At 36.2% G+C, this 25460-nt stretch overlaps 1 protein-coding gene across 1 annotated transcript; it reads right to left on the reverse strand.

Annotated features, from left to right (window-relative positions):
- Positions 1–1321: 1321 nt before the first annotated feature.
- On the reverse strand, positions 1322–21255 carry LOC127433644 (docking protein 1-like). The gene is made up of 5 exons (XM_051685710.1): positions 20939–21255; positions 16364–16657; positions 14401–14515; positions 4314–4486; positions 1322–4013 (listed from the first exon to the last, which is right to left on the reverse strand). The coding sequence occupies exons 1-5, from the start codon at positions 20996–20998 to the stop codon at positions 3084–3086; spliced, it is 1572 nt and encodes a 523-aa protein (XP_051541670.1). The 5' UTR covers positions 20999–21255; the 3' UTR covers positions 1322–3083.
- Positions 21256–25460: the final 4205 nt, after the last annotated feature.

The following is a 25460-nucleotide window of genomic DNA, read 5'->3' on the forward strand; positions in this document are numbered from 1 at the left end:
ACCAGGCAATAAACAGGGCACACACACACACACGCAGCGGGAGTGTGTGTGAGAGAGACAGTGAAGTCAAAACTGATGCACTAGGTAAAAATATTTTCTTAATATTTATCTGTCGGGGGCCTGGGTAGCTCAGCGACTGACTACCACCCCTGGAGTAGCAAGTTCGAATCCAGGGTGCGCTGAGTGACTCCAGCCATGTCTTCTAAGCAACCAAATTGGCCCGGTTGCTAGGGACGGTAGAGTCACATGTGGTAACCTCCTTGTGGTCGCTATAATCTGGTTCTCGCTCTCAGTGGGGCATGTGGTGAGTTGTGCGTGGATGCTGCGGAGAATAGAGTGAAGCCTCCACACGTGCTATGTCTCCGCAGTAACATGCTCAACAAGCCACGTGATAAGATTCGTGGATTGACAGTCTCGGACGCAGAGGCAACTGAGATTCATCCTCCGCCACCCGGATTGAGGCGAATCACTACACCACCACGAGGACTTAAAGCACATTGGGAATTGGCCATTCCAAATTGGGGAGAAAAGAAATAAATAAATAAATATGTATCTGTCAAAATGATGGACCATATTTTAAATTTTCCATTAGCCTTTCAAAAAATCGGTAAATGAAGGAGAATTTCGGTTAACGCAACCCCTGGCTGTGTTGTCAAAGGAAGCAGACAAGGAAAATATAAAAACTAAGGCTGTCAATTTAACTTGTTTATTGTGATTAATTATTAAAAAAAATTATGTGTAAACACAATTACCCATGACTCACTTAACATACTGTATGTAAACTACATAATAAGGAATTTTCCAATTCAAGCTTGAAGTCCCACCTTGATGTTTCTGCAATTCACAGTCAGTAGGGGGCAGTCAGCGCAGCTCCAGCTGAACAAATCACTTACTGCTGAATGGAGCAGAATGCTGGGGACCTGAGTTTTAAACTATGTTTTTAGAAGTTTCAAACTACATTTAACTTGGCACAGCATCATAAAATTTGGCATTTATGGCTAGAGCCATAATTATTTTGATTAATCAAAGCATATCATGTAATTAATTTGATTTATTTGATTAAAAAATGTTATCAATTGACAGCCCTAATAAAAATATGAAGCTAAAACAATCGGGCACTGGTATAACATCTACTATAATATAATGAAATATTTGCGATAAATATGATGCTTGAAAAATATATATTTCGTCAGAATACACTGTTAATTTTGAATGGCTGTCAAAAGAAAAACAGGCTTTTGTTTTTTGGCAGCATAATGGTACAGTTACAGCATTTACCATTAGGGACTAACAGGACAGGTTAAACAGCCAAAACTTGAGCCTTTGGTCTGATCTCTTTATTGCTTAGATATCATCGGAGATGGTGACTGGTTCTCAGTAACATGTTAATTCAATTGCAATACATAATTTAGTAAAATATGATTACTACTTAAAATTTTTACGATTACTTATATTAATCATCCTCTGATTAAATGAAAACAAACTTTTTAAGTATAAAATTAATTAAACTAAGGATCTCCACACCACACCATTGTGCACTGGTCCAGTACAGCAAGTGTCTGTCTCTGCTGAGAGAATGACTGACAGCACTAGACGAATGAGGCGCTGTGACATCTTCATTCTCAGGAAGGTCGGGATCCCAATCAGCTTCAAGCTGCAGGTCCCCTTGCACTGTTAATTAAATCAGTCTGCGAGAGAAAGAGCCCCCTCCAGTCCCAACTGCCGCCAATGCATGTACCACTAACTGTAATAATTACTGTTCCATTACAGCCAAGCAGATTTCTTCCAAATTTCTCAGGCTAGCAATCAAAGATTTCCTGGAAGAGCCGTTGAAGGGAAAGGAATGATAGATGAGATGACAGAAGAGCTTCTGTTGTTTTTTCCACTAAACATTTGCGTCAATTTAGTGTGCAATATTTCAGCGCAAAAAAGAAATTGTCTTATTATCTAACTACTAGCAATACAGTTTAAACAGGTGCTCAATGTGCTGAAATATTGCAGTGCCGTGAATAATTTGTATGTGTATATATTTTAACGATCATGGCTGCAGTAATTTATCAGATGATGATTAAATTATGTAAAAGAGCACTATAACCAGCAATTATCTAGACGTACACTATAAATGGCATAATTTTTGGTATTTTAAAGAGCTGATTCAGGTGACTGCACTGCAGAGTTTTTTTTTTTTATTTTTTTTTAGTTTTTTTTTGCGCCTTTAACTGATTTGCATAATTCCTCTCAAAAATCGGCTGCTAAAATAGTGCAGACAGCGAATGCTAATAAACACAGCCTGATCTCATGAAAATTATGTGACTGTGGCAAAATTTTTACAAAATGATATTACGTAGTTCATTGCACATATCACGGCAATTTCAAGGTGAACTGTCTGCTGTGTGACGCTAAAAGCGTGTTAAATGTTCTCCTAAACAGATGAGGTTTTTAAAATGAATCCTCTATCGAGTTTTAAATCATCAAAACCAACCTTCCTACCCCAAACCTTAAACCTAATCAATGGTGTCATAAAAGCAAGTGTGACATGAAGAATGCAATTGCTGAAGAAACCTTGTCATTTTGTGTTGCTTTTATGCCACTTTCGGCTCACGTGTTGACTCATGCGCTCGTTAGGACTCTTTAGTATACCCATCTTTTGCACTGCAAGTGCAACACTCTATCAGGCAAGCTACCGCACAACTGAACAAGCTTGTAAATGTAGTTGTTTATGTAATGCTATTGTTCAAATGTATCGCCTTACAACTCATGCGCTATAGTAAAAGTGATTAGATGTGATAAGATAGCATCTTGTGAGGAGCAGACTGAAAAGTAAGTGTTTATAAACTGATATTCTGCCGTTTACTCATGATTTGTGTGAAAGTGAATAAATGTAATTGTTGTAGCGCCTCTAGTGTTTATTTCACCAGAAAACTGTTGCCATATGTACAATGAGCCACGTAAAAAACATAGTTATAGTAACATGATTCTCTGAGACCAGGTAGAATAAACCATGCTATCAATTAAATTATCAATCAATTTATTAGTAGGAAATTACCCCTTAGTTTTGATTTTAAAGAAATGATCACGCTAAGTTATATTCGCCTCCCCTTTAACTTAAAATTGTCATAAGTTGAAAATGTCTCAACTGAACTTTGATTGGGATTGGATTGGGCTGCCATGGCATGTGAAGAGGCAATGTCAGGACTGTAGAAAAAGTCATGTTCAGCTGTGTGGTCCGCCACATCGTGAGCTCTTTGATTGACTATGATGACCTCCTTTGGTTCATCGTAAACAGCGCTGGAATTCCACTCAGCTTTGAATTGGTAGTCCTGTGGCTCTGCGTAAATTGCTTCTGCACTGATGTTTTTTAATGCATCATTAATTGCTAATTGCTGGATGGAATCACCCAACAAGTCAGTTGGATCTTCTCCGGTCATTGTCTCTTCATGTGATCCCCCTTCATGGGGGGCCGCAAGAGCAGACAACTGTGAAATGTCAGAGTCGGCCTTGAAAGAGTCTCGAAAAGATGCAGACTCATGGAGAGCTTTTCTTAAGTTTTGCCAGTGCATTTTAGGGTCTGTAGGGGAAGTAGGTTTTGGCTGAGCTTTTGACACTGTAGCATACACTGGTTCCTGATTCTCAAGGTTGGTATTGATGCTTGTCACTTGACTTTTGCTTTGTGGCTCTATTGTGTTCAAAGAAAAGCTCTTAAAAGCGGGGTTGAGCATCGGTGGATGCTGTTTCTGAACCGCTCTCTGCATATCGCCCTCAGGTAAACAGTCAGGTTGTTTAAGACTTAGGGTGGCTGTGGTGTTGTCATAGATTTCATCTGTTGCCACAGTTTCTTGGACTATACTTTGATCTACACTGCCAAGACTGCTGTGCTGTGCTGTGGAGGATCTGGGTAGATTTTGGATGGCTACACAGACAACACTGAACAGCCTTTCACCTTGATGGGTTGCAAACTCGAAATTCCCCTCCCCGGACTCACATCTGCGGCCCGCCTCAAAGGAGAAAGACAGCTGCAGAGAAAAGGGAAGAGAAAGTTACGGAATCTATTTTCAGACCCGAAATGTTTGTCCACAATCTCTCAAGCGATAATAAAGACAGGTCATTTGTCTCCCACGAGAAAAATGCATGCAAATTAAATTCAACGCAATTAAATAAAGAAATCGTAGATAAAAAGAATTCACACCTGCACAATGATAACACTGGCATTCTCTCAAAAATTATAAAGTGGAAGCAAATTATATATTTACATCAATCTTAAAGGAATAGTTCACCAAAAATTTTATTCAATGCTCAAACTTTTACCAGCTTACCGCGTCTTGTCCAAACTTTCTGACATAGCAGTATGGCCATTTGAAAAGCACCTCCTTAGTTTTACAGTGCTTCAGGAGTAAGCAATCAGACTGGGGAGTAAGGATATATTCCCCATGCAGATTACACCGAAGTGCAGCCTCTGTGCCCACTGCTATGACCAGATAATCTCGAACTGCAAGACAAAAGAAACTTCATCATGAGTGTTAACATGACATCAGAAAAGACAGGGAATCATCTAGTCTATTGGTAAAGACCTCCCAGTTTCAAACACATTGTATTAAAGGTGTACCAAGACATTTCTTCCACTTAAAAAGAGTTTTAAACCTTAAGAAATAAAATAGTACTTTTGCTAAAAAAATTTAAATTGACATGTACAGTCTTCACGAGAATACCCCAGTTATATCAGTGGCCTAGAAAAAGCTGTTTTATTTTACATATAAGGAGGGTCACTTCCTCATGTTGGCTGCCATGTTGAGAGATTACGTGACTATCTGAAAACTACTCATTATTGGTTACCCCCATTGCCAATGTCTGAATAAATTATTCATTGGTCACAGATATGTGTGTGACTTTTTCAATAGTATTGCTAACAAAAAACATTAGCTTTTTTTTTTTTTGCACCACTTTATTAGCAGCCCTAGGTTCTGTAAACTGCAAATAAGAGTGAGCTCACCCATTTTAAGCCAATCAGAATTGCTCTCTGGCAATCATTTTGCAGACATGTGTTTCGAGGGTAGGGTTTTGGAGTGAGTGTGATTGAAGGGATGAGGGCAGTCTAATTTAGTGGTTTGACCCGGCCTCATGACAAATAATTATAATAAAAGCACGAGATGGCGAAATCGAGTGGGGTTTACAAAAAAAAAAAAAGTACGACTTTTAATAGTATAGAGAAAAAGAAACAAACCCATTAGCAATTTTATTATGATTTTTCCTAAGTTTAACCCCTAACCCAAACCTAAACCTAACCATAAAATCTAACCCCTTACCAAAATCCTAAACCTAACCATGATAGAACAATAACCTTTGTGTACTACAGAAGAAGAAAAAAAAACCGTCAGGGTTTGGAGCAAGTCAAGGAAATCGTATTACAGATCATTCAACATCTGGCATTTTATAGTGCATGAATAAATGTTGAATTAGTTACCATATTTATTTTACTTAAAAAAAAAAAAGTGTTGGATAGGAAACAAGCTACTGTATCAATTTGAATTATGTTTGAAGATTGTTTGGTCTGCATGGAAATAAAAGTTGTACCTTTTCGTATGAGCCAAGCAAGAGCGTAGGTTTGGTTTGAAAGTTGGCAGGGACATAATGTATAGCAAGGATCATATTCAAAATGTTGGTATTAAGAAAATGCGAGAAAGTCACTCTGGTAATATAGGCAAAATAACATTATTACCTCATGTAACAAGTATATTTTCTAACAGTATTTCTCTGCCCCTCCATATTAAATATTAGCCTTTTGTTTTAAGAATTTCTGAAAAATAAACTGACCACTGCACGATTAGGATTAAAAATGTGATATGCAAAAGAAACCGGATAATATACAGCATAATATAGGATGTGATAAACCAAAGTTTAATGGGTCAAAATTAGGCTAAATAATGCTGATTTAGAAATTTACATGTGCAAAATGACAAGGAAATGGAACACTGGAACATTGACATTTTCCCCCACTTTCTGCTTTCCAACTCCCATCACTCCCACATAATTTTTTCTTATATTGCTTATTTATATGTACTTACATTTTTATCTGAAAAAGTAGGCCTCCTGAACAAAGTAGGCTTTAGGCTTAGCCTAGAGCTAATGACTTTTTTTGATGTTCTTCTCCAATGTGAAAAAAAAAATAAAAAAAAAAAAACATTTATAGGGAATATCCTGCACCTCTGACACAAATCATTCAGGTGTCTTCCTGAAGAGGGCCTTTGCCGGCCAAAAAAGCAGAATCGTCCAGAATCAGAATCAGCTTTATTGCCAAGTATGCTTCCACATACAAGGAATTTTTCTTGGTGACAGGAGCTTCCAGTGTACAACAATACAACAACAAGATAGAGCTAATACAAAAATACATGAAAAATAAAGAGCAAATAGAAATATAAGTACGTATATATAGAGAACTACACAATAAGACAAAACTATGTTTGCCCATTCTTTAGTGCTAATAGAAACAGTTACTTGGGTGTTTACACTTGCATCCTCTTTTAAGATCCATTCTGGAAATTATTATTATTAACATTATTATGATATTCCCATACCCTACAGTAATATATAGACTAATAGTAATATATTTCTGTAATAACTGAGCGTGCAGAATTGCTATACAGTCTCAAGCGTCTATTTTGAAGGAAGTCTAATTATTTTATCAAGCCTTTTATTTTGAATGAAGACAGTGTTGTTTCTGTGTGTTACCAGCAGAGGTGACAGTGGCGTTTTGTGCTCCTTCCATACATGGAGAAATGCTCTTGTCTCTTCCTCGCTCCACACAACCCCGGTGCCATAGGGTTACTTTAGATTTGTTTACACACTTGTTATGGCCAACTATATTTGGAATTAGGCAAATGTGCAACTGAGGTAAATGCATAGCGCTTTAAAATATCCCAGTCAGCGCACGTTAGCGACATGCACGAACCGAACTCAGAGCACATCTGTTCTGTATAAAACATACATTATCAAAGCACGAGATGGAATTAATTTTATGTGCATCGAGCACAGAATGACGTATCATTATCCTTGTGTGCCGCACATATGAGACTCGTAAACACCTGCGGTGTGGTTCTGTATTTCAGTGTGTGCTCGAAAGAGAAACAGTGATTGGTCAGTAATGAACTTCTGAAGAGAGCATGATTGGTCAGGTGAGGTGAAAATAGACTAGGAAGAGCTTGTGATTTGGTCTATCATTCGTAGACACAGCCTATAATGAAAATAAACAACAATTTGCAACTTTACCTGGCTGACAACTTCTGTTTGCTAGCTCACTAATATCGCAGATGATTATGCTTAATTAACCGTGAGAGGCAGAAATCGTGATCACGATTAAAATACAGTTAATTGTGCAGCCCTAGTCCCTATCATCCCTACCTAAAATTACGCCTCTAGAGCCAAGTCATTTGATATCTTACGACTTTGCCATCTCGTACAAATTATTACGAGTTATCATGTTACTGTGTTGGCTTAGTCTTTTGGAAGTCAACAAAACAAATGAAAGTGGGACAGAACCAAAATAAATGTATTTACATCCACTCTCATTTCTTACAAACATTTCTACATCAGTGATAGGAAGATGTAGCTGTTGTTGATGTACCTTTTAGATTTTTCTGTCACTGAAACATACTGTGAACTTGAACCAGCTGTCAGTAGGGAACACAACCTACTGCTTTTCCTCTGGAGATAGCTTTGAAATTAAAAATGTTATGTCCATGGGAGCAGGCAGAAGTCAGAGAATGCAGCCTTGTCTAAGTTCAGCCTTTGTTCCTTCAGTAGATGTTAACAGCTGTCATTTCCTTCCCGCTCTAGATCTTCCAGGATGAAACAAGCTCTCAGAGTGTAGGCTTGCTGCCCTGTGAGGCTTCACCCGTGACCATGAATGTCAGATTTATTAGTTTTTCTGCTCATTCTAGTTTGTAGTGCTGCTCGGGGAGAAAGCTACATGCAGCCATGCAGTGTTCGCATGCAATCCAGAGATACAGACAGTACACACAAGAAGCACAACTCCAAGTTAGCCTGGATGACTCACGGACACAAGCTGTTGCTATTATCAAGCTTTAGATTTAAAGACAGAAAATTTGTTAATGAATCCATGCTTTAATACATGGTGGGAACACATGGGCGTAGACATGCTAGTTATGACATCATGAAATTGCGAAGGCTTGGCTCGTTAATTTTAATAAGGATATGCACAAATAAACATGATCTTGTACTGTTTTAATGCAAACTTAGATTATGTGATGTACTGATCCAGACATAAGGTCTGTATTGTCTGCTATAGCGCCCCTTGATGCAACGTTATAAGTATACTCTCTTACATTTTCTACATTTTGGAATGCAGTAATGCACAAAATCGAGCTATCATAGGTAGAAGCCTCTGTGTTCATGTACTTGCATAGAGTATATTTTGGCCTTAAGACAAGTAGGCCGGAGACCTCCAGATGGGGGCAGAATCTCATAAAGGTGGGGTTACTCCAAAAGGGGGTGGGGTTACTCCAAAAGGGGACTGCACCAACTCCAAAAAGGGTGTCACTTCCACTCACAGTTAAGGTTAGGGAAAGGGCTAGGTTAGGGGCTGCCCAATGCCTGGATTTTGAAGCGAAATAAATATTGATTATAAAATTTAATATATTTATCAAAATAGTTTGATTAATCACAATATTAATTGTTCAAAATAGTTCAGTTATTAAAAAATGTAATCAAAAATTGCCTATGTAGAGTGTTCCGAATCAGTCACTTAGGCGGTTCCATTTCTGTGTCTTGAATGCCCTTGATTTTAATAATGCCGTTGTCAAGGAGTTTTGTTTGTTGTCTAGGCTGTCATGTTGAAAAAAATTGCATGCATACCACATACATTGTTCTGTTTTTATCAGTGATGCTAATTTTTCCAGATTTTATCTGTGCTTTGACTCAAAGCAGGACAAGACAATTATGTTTATGTGTTCATTGATTTATGCTAAATTTACTCCTGGTGCCCATCTTGATTTCAAGGGTGTCTGATGAGAACTGGCAAGTGTTAATCAGTCTCTGATTGTTGGGTCACTGATTAAAAAGAGTCTTAATGACCCCTGTTCATCAGCATATCACACAGATTAGAAGAGATGATACATTAACTTGATACATTAGCTGTGAAATACATAGTAGGGTAGCACAATTATCTATATATTTATACATTTCTCACTTTATTTCTCAAGCATCATCTGTTTACTAATTGAAGACATCACAAACGATGTGTGATAAAAAAATTAAAAAAATACTGCCACTCATTAGATTTCTATGCGTGTACTACACTTTAAGCCCACAGTTGTATCAAAGGCACACTCAAAACCACAGCAGCATCAGTGGTGTTATTAGAGACCACCACAAGGCCGATGTGAAGTTCGCCTCAATGTGAAACTGCAACACCTGCATAAATAAGATAGAAGTACCCAGGGACTGCACAGTGTATTCTGTAGATGTGTCTGGAGTTTTTCAGTAAGGGAAGGCAAGATAGAGTAAATGCAATCCCAGCAGCGAGCTACAGATACTATCTTGACTCTCAAACTATATCTCAACAAAAAACAAAAAGAAAAAACAAAAAGAAAGAAAGAAAGAAAGAAAGCACACCACTTCCTTCCTATCTAGCTCATGGGTGAACACACTAAGCATCTATGGACTTAAAATAGACTACAGGAATTACAATACTACCCCAAAACAGCCTGTTTGTCATAGCAATCCATCTTCATCTGACACCACCCATTTTATTCATCCTTTCCATACAAATATCCAGATTCCCATTTTGACTGTTTTGCATAGACAAATTTGAGATTATGTTTGTAATTGCATACTACTCATAATATTTCTGCAGTTTATAAGTATATATATATATACAGTAAATATGTATACTATGTAGTATGCACATTTCTATGCATGGGCAACGTGATCACATTGTTATTTTTTAGTATTCGTACATTAAGTATGATTCAATACACAATATGTTTGCAAAGACACTAAAATGTACAGTATCAACATATTACCAGCATCTTGAATGTAAAGCTTTTTACGTTTAAACAACTTTAGAGACAAATCTTTTGTAGTTAAAGAATTGGATGTTTTTGAACAATTGCAATGATATTAATGAGATCACATTGTCCATGCATAGAAATGTGCATACTGTGCATTGTATACACCCTATACTGCAGAAATAGTATGAATAGTATGCTATTTTGAACATAAACTAATGTAATTTTAACATGTGTTTCACACATTTTCTGATTTGTGTGTGCATTTGCAGTTGTTCTGAAACATCCGATTCTTTGAACCCTAAAGGATTCGTAAACATATGTACGTCTCTAAAGTTGTTTAAATATAAAAGAGTTTACGTTTCAGATGTTGTCAGTACATTGATATTGTACCTTTCGGTGTCTATGCAAATGTAGTACGTTAACAGCAATGCCTTCAACCGCAAAGCCCTGCAAAGGGTGGTGCGAACTGCCAGACACGTCATCAGAGGTGAGCTTCCCTCCCTCCAGGACATATATACCAGGCGGTGTGTGAAAAAAGCTCGGAGGATCATCAGAGACTCCAGCCACCCGAGCCATGGGCTGTTCTCACTGCTACCATCAGGTAGGCGGTATCGCAGCATCAGGACCCGCACCAGCTGACTCAATGACAGCTTCTTCCCCCAATCAATCAGACTTTTGAACTCTTGATTGCTCACGATACATATATCAGCACTGCACTTTATTAGCCTCAGACTGGACCAACATTTTATACTTCACTTAATAACACACTGGCAACTGACTATCAACCGACAGCTGAATGTCAACACAACACTTCATATTTATTTCCACTGATTACATGGGGTATCTGTATACAGTCTCCTTATTTTGTGTATACTGTATATTGAATATTATTAGGTGTATATTGAATATTGTGTTGTGTAACAGATGTGTAAACTGTGTTATGTGTAAATCAGATGTTTATTGTAATTGTCATACTCCTATGTTGCTTGGAACCACACCCAAGACTTTCACCCACTGTTGCACTTGTGTATATGGTTGAGTGACAATAAAGGGATTTGATTTGATTTTGATTTGAGTATTTGTAGGTATTCGTACGTAAAGTGTGATTCAGTTCAATTTTGTACGTTTGCATAGACACCGACGCATAAAATATCAATGTATTGACAACATCTGAAACATAAACTCTTTAACACAAATGTTTCAGAACGCTTTGGGGTTCAAAGAGTCAGAAGTTTCTGAACAATTGCGACAGCACACACACAAATCAGTAAATTAGTGAAACATAAAATAATATTAAAATAAGGACCAAAACAAACTGTTATACTGTTTTAAAATACTGTTTAAAAAAATGCAGGCAATATTCAGTATAAACGGTCCAGTATGTCGTAAATAACATGCTAGTATTCCTTTGCGAACATAGATTGAGTTTGCATCTGTTAAATCAAAGACTATTACAAAGTCTCAGTTGACACTCATATGTTGCTTTACTTGCGCTGTAAATCATACAGCCTTCAAAAACATTCACATAAACACTCATTTAAAGATGTTATGAATAAATCACTGATGCCATTTAAATGGTTATGTAAACATTAAGACAGATGCCGAAAATGCCTCGTCTGCTGCCTTTCTGATTGCGAGAATTTCAGCGTCACATGAAAAGCTTTGTAAACGTTTAGATTCCACCTGCTTGCAGGTGTTTCTTTGATGTCAAGCTTCTTTAAAAAAAAAACATCATACACCACCCACAACCATACGACTCGAAACAGTCTTGCTCGTCCAATCAAATCTGTCAGGGGATGGTTGAAATCCAATTATCTCTGAACTGCTGCAAGCCTGACCTCTAGCAGGTATCTTTAAACTAACTATCACATTGGATTTAAGAGACAGACAGCTTGACTGCAATGTAATTCAGGTCGGCTTGACAAATATATTGAACTACCTTTTTCTTACAAAACATTCTGTTAGTTTGTACGTTTATTTGAATAATGGGCATTTTGTTAAATGTACGTTTCAGAAAATAATGTGAGTGGTTGCCAGGAAATTGCTATGCGGTTGTTAATGTGTTCTGAGTGTTTTTTAGTATGTTGCTATGCGATTGCTATTGGGCTTTATGGGTGTTTGCTAGGTGGTTACTTACTGGCCCCCAAGTTTTTATGATATTCTGTTCCCTATACATGGCTCAGGATCCTCCTTCAGTGTAAATGTATGGGATTATTTTGTACTTTTTTTTTTTTCGCCAGCTGAAAATCACTTAAAAACATAATTACACATATGCATTTGGCAGATGCTTTTATCCAAAGCGACTTACAGTGCACTTATTACAGGGACAATCCCCCTGGAGCAACCTGGAGTTAAGTGCCTTGCTCAAGGACACAATGGTGGTGGCTGTGGGGATCGAACCAACAACCTTCTGCTTACCAGTTATGTGGTTTAGCCTACTACGCCACCACCACTCATAGCACACCTCTCCACAACAAGCTCCATGATTAATAGAGAAACAGTAATAGTTGTATTTTCTTGCCTTAGAAAGCACAACTAATAATCATTTAATGTTCATGAGTCTAGTGATTTACTCATAAATGAGAGCAAATTCCTCAGATACTCAATCAAGGACACAGAAACTTGTTCTTTTGGTGTAGTTTGATGCAAAGAGATTTACACGTTCTTGCTTTCAAGCATAAGTTACATAACCTGAATAGTCTTTAGTTCTCATAATAGCCTTTAATAGTGTCCAGTTCTTCTTTGTAAATAGAGAAGTCTTGATTTATCTGAAGAATTCTTATGTGATGGCATATGGAACAGCAAAATAAGGAAATGTCACCTTTCGTCTGACGAAAATAGAACTGTTTTCAAGTTCATAAAGTGCTGGTTTTCAGTCAAGCAAGTTTCCTTATCCATCTTCCTTCCTCTCTCTCTCTCTCTCTCTCTCTCTCTCTCTCTCTCTCTCTCTCTCTCTCTCTCTCTGTCTTTGTCTCTTGCTCATCTCTCTCATTCCTCCTCTCTTTTTGCATTTTGTGTGTGCCGCTCTAAAAAGTAGCACAATGAAACCCAGACCAAGCCCTTTTGACAGTCTGAGGTCTTTCACCAACAATGCTGAAACGGAAGTTGGAGCTCTTTTTTTGGCCTTCTGTTCTTTCAGCTCCCAAAATGTACTGACAAACACTGTCTGAAACTCACAAGCACTTGAGGCTGAGATTCTAGCTTCTGAGATTCTAACAACACAATTAAACACTACATTTGTGATTGGAGGTTGCCTCTGCAAAAGTTGCTCCCACTATATGCTGGGTTGTTGTGGGTGATGGGGGTCAAATAGAGGATATCTGTGAAAATATCAAAACTCCCCTGACAAAAGTTGTCTCCTACTATCAAAGATACTTATGAGCAAATAGAAGATCTTAAGCTGAAATGAAAAGAAAGTAGCAGGAAGTCAATAAGAAGTGGCCTTGGGTGAATTTGAGGACAGCTTTCAACTCTCTGATTCATTTCATTTGTTGTCTCCCCTGAATGTGCTCTCTCTATACATATACCTGAAAACAGTGTCCCCTCTTTACTGTCCTTTAATGGAATCAAGGTTGGCCACCTGTGGCCCAAATGGGCAATTTGACTCAGGCCTGAGGTTTCGCTCGAAAAAGAGGCTGTTCGTCCTTGCAACAGGACAAACTAAAATAGCTTCTCTCTCTCTCCTATCTGTTCGTCCAACATCACTAATATTACCTGTTAGGGTGGAAAAATTTAAGCGATATCCCTCTGCAGCAAATGAAATAATAAACTAAAAAGAATTATTTTGTATCAAATAAATATAGGAATCCTTTTTTTTTTAAATGTGGATATATTATACTTTCCTAATCCTCTCTAAATACCACAAACAATTCCATGTCATGTTGAACAGAATATAACAAATATTTCTTTAGATATTTTTTTTCACTATTACCCTTGTATTGGGAAAGTCGAAGACCCAATAAAAATGCTTGACGAGTGCAGTTTTCATTCTTTTGTTGATATATTTCTTATTGGAACTTTTTTTTTTTTTTTTTTTTTTTTTTTTTAATAGATAATAGGCAGTGATTTGCTAATAAACCGACTAAAAATTTGAAAACTCCAACTTTGATACCATGGGGTTTATAATGGATAAGATATTGTATGCAGTACAGAGTAATAAAAAGATTTTAAACTAATCTTAATCTGAAAGGTTAAAGTTTTGTAATATCATAAGATCAAGTTTACCCTTTCCAAGGTTAAAAGTTCTTAGGGTCATTATGCCTCTACAACCCCATTTACAGTGATAAAGATGGTAGAATAGTAAAACATTTGATTTCATAGAACTTGTATTTTACATGGATAGAGCATGTACTTATATTTTGGTTGTTAGTTGCCTTACCGATCTCTGCTGTCTCATAGAGAGAGTTTTCCTGCATCTCCCTGGACTGGTAACTGCTTGCAGATTCAGGGTAGATGCTATTCTGTCTTGGTAATTTTTGTTCAGACTGCATGTCCTGAAAAACATAACTGGTTTTAAAAAATTATCATTTGTGTCTGGAAATGTGTATTATGTGTTCAGTAGGAGAGACGGGGGCATTTTTTATTTATTTCCCTTTATAACTCACACACTATTACAAATCTACCTTCCATTTTATAGTGCTTCCTTTTGGTGTCAGAATGAAGTCAGAATGTTACAATCGCCCCAATTTACAGGGCCAATTGTAACAGTTGTTGGGGCAATTGAAACACGTGAAAAATAAAGTATATTAACTGTATCTCAAATAAGTAATAATATCATTGCTTTAATACCTATTAATGTTGTTGACTTAAAAGTAAAATTATGAGTAATATTATTACTTTTTGATAAATTAACAAGTAATGTAATCAGATTACAACTTTAGAAAAATAATTAGTCATTTGTAGTGGATTACTTTTATGAGTATCTTACCTAAAACTGGTTACAGTTTCCCCCATTACAATGGACACTTTTCACATTTCCATGTTTATAGAGCCTTATAATTTCAGTAATATGGAAAACACATAGGGAATCCAGTCATAAAAACTGAATTAACTATAAAATGCGGAATGTCAAGGAATTGTTCACAGTTGGGATACAATGAATGTATGAATGCAAATATAATCAAATTAAAATTGTGTTCTAGCGTGATGATTAAACCACAAAAGGCTGTGATTTAATTAAATAAATATATTCTTCATGTGCTGCACGCTTCAAAATTAAAGTGTGAAGCCGGCCGCTCATTCACTGACAACACTGCATTGGTGCCTTTCAAGGCTCAATAGTGTCTGATCATTAGCATCATGTGTGCTCTGTCTAGCAGATCACAAAAAGCAGAGCACTGAATAACCTTGAAGCATGCAGCACATACAGACTACATATTTATATAATTAATTTGCAGCCTTTCATGGTTTAATAAGCACCTTAAACATAGCGAACTTCTTATCTGGAAGTGAAAAGCTACCGACAAAAACAAACAGAAACTGAAAGAGCTTCACTCCAAAATAAAAGCTTCCACCAAAATAAAATTTAACAAGACAATGAAATTTAAGAAATTATGAAAGAAATATATTACTGCTATATAGTAAAATGTAATATACAATGTAGTAGAAGTAATAGTAATAATAATATATCAATAATAATTACATTATATTTAAGCAATATCTCACAAGCAAGAGTGCTTTTGTACTGAATAAAAGTTTTTGTCAGTGCTTTCATAAATATTGTGATCCTCTGCCGTGCAGTACTGTATTTGACTTAAATAAATAAATAACTCCAATGATGTGTTTTGGATTGTGAAAACATGAAATTTGGGAAAAATACATTGATATTTCATAGGGCCCTATGTTTAGAATGCAGAAGTAAACTATAGCGGGTTAAACTTCTGTAGCAAATATTATTTTTGTGTTCACATTTGCTCTAACAGCAAAAGAAAACATCCACTATTACGTTTCAACGACTTTCTAAAACAGGAAAAAAAATAGAGAGAGAAGGATTTCGAAAGATGCCAAATTTACTGTCACTCCCTCAGCAGCTATAATAGAAACACTTTTTTATGAATGGCAGAGTAATATAACACAAAGAATAATGCTATACATTTACATTAAATAATAATAATATATATATATATATATATATATATATATATATATATATATATATATATATATATATATATATATATATATATATATACATAAAGTTAGCTTGATTTACGCTTCTAAATTAAGGCGGAAATGCATCATCACAGTCTGTGAGTTCATTGCCCCCAGTCTTACCTAATTAGCAAATGTAGTGTGATTATGTATCATCATTATGTGCTGTGATTTGATGTGAATCAACCTACAGGGAATGCCTGCTCACACAGGCTCATGATCCAGCCTTTCACCTCTGAATGGTGGGCAGCAAACACATAAAGTTTCTCCGAGGTTTCCATAAGAAAGGTGGCACAGTTTTTGGGGCAGTCACCCATGTCGTTTTCTGATATCCGTATGCATTCTCTCAGTCTGATCACCCGTTTGTCGTGTTTGCGTTTGCTGGAACCCTCCTTGAAGGACATGTGTTTGTGCTCGTACAGCTCCAACCGTGCCACACTGCGCCAGCCTTCTGCAACCACCACACACCACACCTTTCTCCATCTCTGAGGATGATATATGCACATTATAGTCAATAAAATGCTTAGTATGGTTCAATATCTTTGCATTAGATATAATTTTAGATAGAACTATTAAGATTTAATAAATATAGAAAAAGCACACTTTTAAGCAAAACATTTTCATAAAATATAAAAAAATAAATAAATAAATAAATTTTAAAAGACAAATACCCATGTTACCGGATGAAGTATGTACAGAATCTGTTCATACTACTCACCTGCATACCTAAAGAACTTACTGTTTAACCGGCAGAGAAGTGCATCCTTCATCAAATACAGTACATACTCTGACAGTACACGATTTCAGACACAGGGATAGTGGTTAACCTCATGCAACTCCACATCCACATTCGTGGACATTGTATTTTTTTTTTATTTATTTATTTTATTTTATGTGAAAATGTAGTTTACGTTTTATAATTTTTTTATGTGAAATTGTTGGTGCTGCCATCTTGACCAGGACTTCCTGGAAGAAGAAAGTGGAATGTTTCCCTATTCATCCGTTATGCACGTCTTCAGCTGCACAATTGTACGGGGTCTTCGTTGACGTATGGTGTGCTTCATAATGCACCACACATTCTCAATTGGAGGTACTGTAATTTGGGCAGTATGTGGTTTGAAGTTGTCCTGCTGAAAATGCAGGGACGTCCCTGGAAAAGACAGTGCTGGATGGCAGTATATGTTGCTCCAAAATGTTTTCATTTCTGTCTGCATTAATGATGCCCTCACTGATGTGCAAATTACCCATGCCATGGGCACTGACACCCCTGGCCCTACAGATACTGGCTTTTGGACCTGACGCTAATAACAGCTTGGAAGGTCCTTTTCCTCTTTGGCCCGGAAAAACGACGAATGTGTTTTTAAAAAGTTATTTGAAATGTGGACTCGTCGGACCAAAAAACATGGTTCTACTGTTCTACTTTCCATCTAAGATGAGACCCAGTTCAGAGAAGTCAGCAGTGCTTCTGAACAGTGTTGATTTAGGGCTTCTGCTTTGCATAGTAAAGTCTTAACTTGTATCTGTGGATGCAGCGGCGAGTGGTGTTGACTAACAAAGGTTTAATAAAGTAATCCCAAGCCAGTGTTCATGATATCCATAACAGATTAAGTTTTTTAAGACAGTGATGTCTGAGGTATCAGAGATTACGCACGTTCAGAAGTGGTTTTCGTCTTGCCCTTTACGCACCGAGATCTGACTAGATTACTTGAATCTTTTAACTATATTGTGCACTGTAGAGGGTGAAATGCCCAGAATCCTTCCAATTTGTTTTTGGGAAACATTGTTCTCAAAGTGCTGGATTATATGCTGAAGCATCTGTTGGTAAACTGACAAATCTTGAATGATCCTTGCTCTTGAAGGAATAGGCTGTTTTTGGAGGCTCCTTATACAGTATATGACACAATTTCCTCACCTGTTTAAAGTTTCCTGTTTCATATCGCCTTGTTATTTCAGCTCGTCAAATTGTTATTAGTCTTAAATTGCCCGTCTCAACTTTTTTGGAGCATGTTGCAATCATCTGATTTGAAATTACTGTACATTTTCAAAAAAACAATGAAACTCACAAGGTAAACATCATATAATGTGTAGTTGTAGTGCTTTCAATATAGCAAAGGGTGAATATAATTTACAAATCACACCTTTTTGTTTTTATTTTACATACTGTCCTACATTTTTTCAGAATTGGGGTTGTACTTTGAATCAGAATTAATTATGCTAATTTCTGATGTAATGTCTTTAACGTCTCAAAAACATAAATAACCAACACTCCTGGAAACATAATAAACAATTTCATTAAAAAAAAATCTGACTTTCTATAGTTTAGAATTATTTAAAATTTCACAACTTAGTCCCACTGTACAAATATGTGTACATCAGTTTTAAGGAATTTTTTTTGTTTCTGAAGGGCTACTAGTTACAGATAAAAAAAAAGGGGGAATGGAAAATGCACACAGCAGTCACACTCAGGTCTTAGGAAGTTAAAAAGACAAAGTATATTTGAACACTTTCTGGTTGTCAAATGTTAGTGTAAAATAAACTATACCTGTGGCTACTCTGGTAGGACACTTGAAGGAAAATGACTTAAATTCACAAAACATGACCATGAGACCAATTGAGTAAAAGTCATTGCAAAAATTTATTGTAAGTGAATGTCTAGTATAATTTGTTTGCAGATTCCACTTGGTTTGATATTTTGTTTTGTAATGCAATGACTTTCAGGCATACTGTTAATTTTTAAGTGTCCAAAAACATTTATGGGTCCACTGTACATATACACATATATACAGTATATACTTTACATTAAGGTTGTATCTGTTAACATTAGTTAACTACATTAGTCAACATGAACAAACAATGAACATCACTTTTACAGCACTTATTAATCTTGGTTAAGCTTTTCATGAGTAGGGTCTTAATTCCCCTGCAGTGCCCCCTGGAGTGAGTTATTTTTGCACGTGACACTGTACAGTGGGTAGAGGGGGATGAGTATTTAAAAAAAAAGGAAAATTATTTTAATTTGTGATTTCTCGTCATAAAAACATAAAATAAAATACTGTCTATAATATGGTAAACATTTGAACAAATGGGTTATGTCTGCGGTCCTGTATTTGTTTTATTTATTTTGTTTTTTTAACTGTAAAAAACAATGAACAAATAATATCTGCAGTCCAGTTTGCCTATTCACTGTTTGACATCTCAGACATTTTGTGTGTGTGTGTGTGTGTGTGTGTGTGTGTGTGTGTGGGGACAGGTTTAAGTGGTTTACGAGGACTTTTTTTTAGGTTACAAACTGGTAATTACAAGGGGATTATGCTATAAATGTGGTTTATGAGGACATTTCTAGTGTCCCCATAATTCAAATCACTTAAAAAACATACTAAATGATGTTTTATTGAAAATGTAAAAATGCAGAAAGTTTTTTGTGAGGGTTAGGTTTAGGGGTAGGGTTAGGGGATAGAATCTATAGTTTGTACAGTATAAAAATCATTATGTCTGTGGAGAGTCCTCATAATGATAGCTGCACCAACATGTGTGTGTGTGTGTGTGTGCGCGTGCGTGCGTGTATGTGCATGCATGCGTGCGTGACAAGCGCTAGTAAACAGACTTGGCTGCGTGCATCGGATAATTGCCCTCAATCAGCATGTGTTCACTGTGAGTATACGAGTTTTAAACTGTTATCGTTTGGCTGTCTGTTTCAGAAAACAAATGTATTATATGCCTGAAAAGACTGTTTGAATTGCTGTATGTGTGAATGAAAACTGCATCTGCACCTAATCAGCAGAAGTGGCTGTGTGCATGGGAAGATATGATATAGATATGATAGCTGTGCATATGCTGTGAACTGTTATTGCAGAACTTTGGTGACAATTAGGTTGTTTGTTACATAAAATAAACATATTATGTCCTTGAAAAGACTCTTTGAGTAGCTGTTTGTTTGACGAATGACAACCACTACTAATGTAATCAAATGGCAGCACGCATCGAAGGAAGATTGCGTTTGATGTATTGATTAGTTAATACATTTTGAACTAACATGAACTAATAATGAACAATTGTACATTCATAAGTTATCATTAACCAAGATTAATACATGCTGTAAAATATTGTTAATTGTTAGTTTATGATGTCCAATGCATTTACTCATGTTAACAAATTTAATGTATGTAGAATGTAACACTCAATGTGAAGTGTTACCACATACATATACAACAAGGAATGCTTTACATTTGAACCATGTCTATTAAGGTTGTCATCTATAACTTCAACTTTGTGCTCAGATGTGTACCAGCATTAATGTTCTTTGAAATGTCTATATTTGTCTCCCCACTAATTCTGAGATCATCTTTGAAACATTTGAAGATCCCACACCCACTTTTTTAAATCACTCATTGTATGCTCATTGTATAAGTATAATAATCAAATCAATAATAATCCAAAACTCTGCCCCAATAGACAGCTACTGAGATGAAACACAATACAGATGTAATACATAAAAAAAGTATATATTCTGAATAAATTGCTCCATCACTTTTTAATATTTTTGAAATAATTTTATATACAAACATGACAAGATTTGTATTTATTTATTAGGTTTTATTGGTAGATTGTGCTCAATAATTTATTGTTGACCAGTCCACCAATGCATGCTGAATGCATCCGCCAATGCATCTCTTGAGCTTAACTTGTGAAAATACTAGAATACTGCTATGTTGAATTATGTTGAAACTTGTTTCTTATAAACCTCTCAGAAGGACATTGACTCTCACCTTGCCAAAGCGTTGCTGGTGAAGGTAAAGCTCCCCTTTTCTTCTGATGTCCTCCTCCATGATTCTTCAGCTGGACTTTACTTCGTTTTATCTACCTATATCCCACCCTTTCACTATTTTAAACTGTATGCTTGCTTTTAAGATGCATTACTGTTAAGATTGTAGCATTTGTGAATGGCGGACTGACTTTAGGTGATTTGTCAATCTTACTTCCTGTCTAACATGAAGTCTATATCGGTCTTGGAGAAGTCAGAAGGGTGGGTGGGTGTCTGTGCAGCTGTGGCTTAGGTTCGTATTCATATGATTCTTCCTGTTTGACACTATTTATGGGTGAAGACATTTGAACATCCTATTGTTGCAACATCAGAATCAATCATATGATCATGGGAAAGATTCCCTTTCTCTTACATCTTACAACAACAAATGCTCTACATATATTACATATAACATATTTGTCAGCCCAAATAAGATTAACAGAAAATAAGCCTGTAAAACTTAACATTATCTGCGAACAGGACATAAAACTGAAAGCATTGCGAATGAACAGGATCAGAAGGTATTTCATACTCTGTGTGCTTTATACTGTGGAACTTGTGCACAAGTTATGCAACATAGGTACTTTTGTCAACTCAAGAAATGTGAAAAGACCGCAGGAAACTGTCTCTTGTGAAGGGCATATCAGTTGAACTAGAATGGATATTCTTGTTAGGACACAGTTCTGATCGTGCGTCTAGAGTGCCCCTCTGTGACCAATGGAGGTTATTACAGCACTCTCACAAACATAAAATCATATCACAAACAGGGTCCCATATGTATTTTTTTTCTCTCAGTTTTTCAGTACAAGCACATAGACACATCTGATATCAAAACTGTAAAGTAGTAGGGGAGACCGGTGCTAGTTGTCACAAGGGCTAAATCTCAGTAACTAAAAGGGATTGAAACTTAAGTTTAATTACACAAATGTGTATTTTCTTTTTTTTTTAATTATTTTCTTTTTTTTTTTTTTTTTTTTTTTTTGCAATATGTTGGTTTAAATAAAACTAGCTCAAAACCCTTTTAAATTAGGGTCATTCCCGTGAATGCCATACTCCAAACTAAAATTCAGTGTTAGCCTATCATATTTTTGTAATACAGTAGCTCTTAAAACAGATGAACTCAGTAAATAAACAACAGTGACAATGGCATGGCTTATTATTTTTATTTTTTATGTTTTATTATTATGTATTATCAGCTTATTATGAAGGTTCAATAGGTATCTACATAAATGTTTTCTCAGGGCAAGTTGTCACATTAATATTTAGGAAGGTTTTCAAATGCATTTTATATGTTGTAATTTTGTAAAAAAAAAAATTATAATGTATGTTGGCCAAAGCAATGTTTTCCCATTTTTGCGGACAGCTTACCATGTATAGTGTTGCAACATGTTATTGGTGCATGTTTGTCACAGAAGGTGCATTAAATTATCTATTATAATTAATAGTATTCTGAGATGATATTCTTCTCACCACAATTGTACAGAGTGGTTATCTGAGTTACAGTAGACTTGTCAGTTCGAACCAGTCTGATCATTCTCTGTTGACCTCTTTCATCAACAAGGCATTTCAGATGGTGCCAGGTGGGCTGGTTTGAATATTTCTGTAACTGCTGATCTCCTGGGATTTTCACGCACAACAGTGTCTAGAGTTTACTCAGAATGGTGCCAAAAACAAAAAAAAACATCCAGTGAGCGACAGTTCTGCAGACGGAAACACCTTGTTAATGAGAGAGGTCAACGGAGAATGGCCAGATTGGTTTGAACTGACAAAGTCTACGGTAACTCAGATAACCGCTCTGTACAATTGTGGTGAGAAGAATATTATCTCAGAATGCTGTTCTGAGATGCAGGTTGGTGCTGATTTGGCGGCACGAGGGGGACCTACACAACAATAGGCAGGTGGTTTTAATGTTGTGGCTGATCAGTGTATATATATATTTAGGCCATCACAAAGTGCAGTGCATATATTCATCGTATATTTGTTTTTGAAAAACACAGCCGTCGTTTTTCCGGGCCAAAGCGGAAAAGGACCATTCAAGCTGTTATTAGCATCAGGTCCAAAAGCCAGTGTCTGTATGGGCCAGGGGTGTCAGTGCTCATGGCATGGGTAACTCGCACATCTGTGAGGGCACCATTAATGCAGACAGATATGTACAAATTTTGGAGCAGCATATACTGCCATCCAGCACTGTCTTTTCCAGGGACTTCCCGGCATTTTCAGCAGGACAACTTCAAACCACATACTGCCAAAATAAGCAGAGAGTGCAGGTGCTAGATTGGCCTGCCTGCAGTCCTGACCATCTCCAATTGAGAATGTGTGGTGCATTATGAAGGACACAATATGGCAACGAAGACCCTGTACTATTGTGCAGCTAAAGACCAACATAATGGATGAATGGGGGAAAATTCCACTTTTTAAACTTAACAAACTTGTGTCTTCAGTGCCTAAATGCTTATTAAGTGTTATTAGAAGAAATGGTGTTGTTTCACAGTGGTAAACACTCAACTGTCCCAACTTTTTCGGAGCGTGTTGCAATCATCTGATTTGAAATTACTGTACATTTTCAAAAAAAACAATGAAACTCACAAGGTAAACATCATATAATGTGTAGTTGTAGTGCTTTCAATATAGCAAAGGGTGAATATAATTTACAGATCACTCATTTTTGTTTTTAATTGTCATTTTGCATACTGTTCCAACTTTTTTGGAATTGGGGTTGTACTTATCAGGCTGCTTGGCTGCATTAGAGTGTAAAAATGTTTAAAAAAGTGTCATCTCTTGTCACCATGTGTGCTTTTGTTTGCTCTCACAGACATCGGAAAAGCACCCAATTCTACATTCAGATGACCAAAATGAATAAATATGATCTTTGGGGTGCTTTAAAAATGTTTATGTCAACAGGTCAACAGAAGCCGACAAGTTGAAGAAACCACTTTGGTGTTTTCCTGTTTCTGTTTTGAAAGGCAGGGCATTGTCTCCAGTTGGTAAGTTCCTCAAGGGTAGTTGCAAAACTGGTGACAGGCTGAAAGTGGGTCAAAGTGTGATAAAACCTTTACAGTAACAAGGAACATGAACTCAAGGTGGAAACGCATATAATCCTTTCCCTGACTCCACGCTGTCTTTCACTTCAGTGAACACTTAAAATGTCCATCCATCCATCGTCTGTCTGTCTGTCTATCTATTTATCTATCCATCTATCTATCTATCCATTACTTTTTCTTTTCTATCTATTTGTCCGTCCATCTGTCCATCCATCCATCTAAAGGATCTAAATCTCCTAGATATCAGATCTTCAGATCTCCACAATTTGTCCCCGATTTTGAAAAACTAAACTTTCTGTTCATTTTAAATCACAATTATTTATGATGTTTTTGCCTTTCTAGTGTAATTATGTAGACCCATTAATGTGACTGTAGAAAATATTGTTTGTGGATTAGTTTTAATTGATTTATCATTAACTGTAAATTAGCTCTATTAAGACAAACGAGAGTGTCACAAACCATGAGAACTCAGGAGAAGAATGAAAATTATGGCTTCATTAAATATGCATTTGCATTTATGTTCAATTTGATTATTATTTCTTCAAGGTGGCTAAGAGGCAGGGTACCAAATGTCATTTATATTGGGCTTTTATTTTGAAATACATATGTCACAACACAAAGATGGGGTTCATGTCAACAGATGTTGAAGATTCTGATTTGTGCAATACAGAACACATATCTCAGGTTTAGGAATTGCTTAACTGTAAAGGAAGTCTCCCTATATGTTTAAACTAATTGCAGTATCTCCTTTTAATTTTTTTTTTTTTTTTTGTCCCATGCATAGTAAGTGATGTCAAGCTTTCTTTTGTACTATTTGTTTCAATTATGAATGGAAGATTATTTATTCAAGAGTTGAATTTTTGATTTATTGGTTTATATACAGAACTGCAAAATTATTTCATGTCTATAGAAAAATTAGAGCAGTGAGAACCGTTGAAATGATTTATTAGTATAATTTGCAAACTGTATTATTTTTAATTTATTTAACTGACAGTTGTTGTAATCTACATTAATTTTGTATTGAATATTGTACATGTTCAGTGTGCTTGTTGTCAATAATAATAATAACGATGATGATTGGAAAAACTAACAACAAATGTTGTACATTTACATTACATTACCATGTACATTATGTGCCACTAAATTAATGAGCATCATTGATGTCAAAAAGAATTATGATGTTGGTTCATATACCAAAAATGAACATATTAAAGACTTATACAGAAATATGTATTAAGGCATTGGCAAAATGCAAACACGAAAACTGATAACATCAATTATATCATGCCCTTGCACATAGAGCAGCAATGTCGGTCGAATGTTTTCGAGAGCATCACATTTTAAAACAGGTAGGACGAGGTGTTCAATGAGACACATAAGCCTCTTTAAAATTTTATTGGAATTATTTCTCAACTTCAATATAAATCAATCCTGCTTAGATTATTA

This window comes from Myxocyprinus asiaticus, chromosome 43 (assembly GCF_019703515.2).
Source record: "Myxocyprinus asiaticus isolate MX2 ecotype Aquarium Trade chromosome 43, UBuf_Myxa_2, whole genome shotgun sequence".
NCBI lineage: Eukaryota > Metazoa > Chordata > Actinopteri > Cypriniformes > Catostomidae > Myxocyprinus > Myxocyprinus asiaticus.

Excerpts from the sequence above, each read along its gene's own strand:
- LOC127433644 (XM_051685710.1), bottom strand. The coding sequence starts at position 20,998 with ATGGAGGAGGACATCAGAAGAAAAGGGGAGCTTTACCTTCACCAGCAA. Across the intron at positions 14,516-16,363 it reads TGTGTGAGCAGGCATTCCCT|GACATGCAGTCTGAACAAAA; the intron begins GTAGGTTGATTC and ends TATGTTTTTCAG. Across the intron at positions 4,487-14,400 it reads CTATGAGACAGCAGAGATCG|TTCGAGATTATCTGGTCATA; the intron begins GTAAGGCAACTA and ends TTTGTCTTGCAG.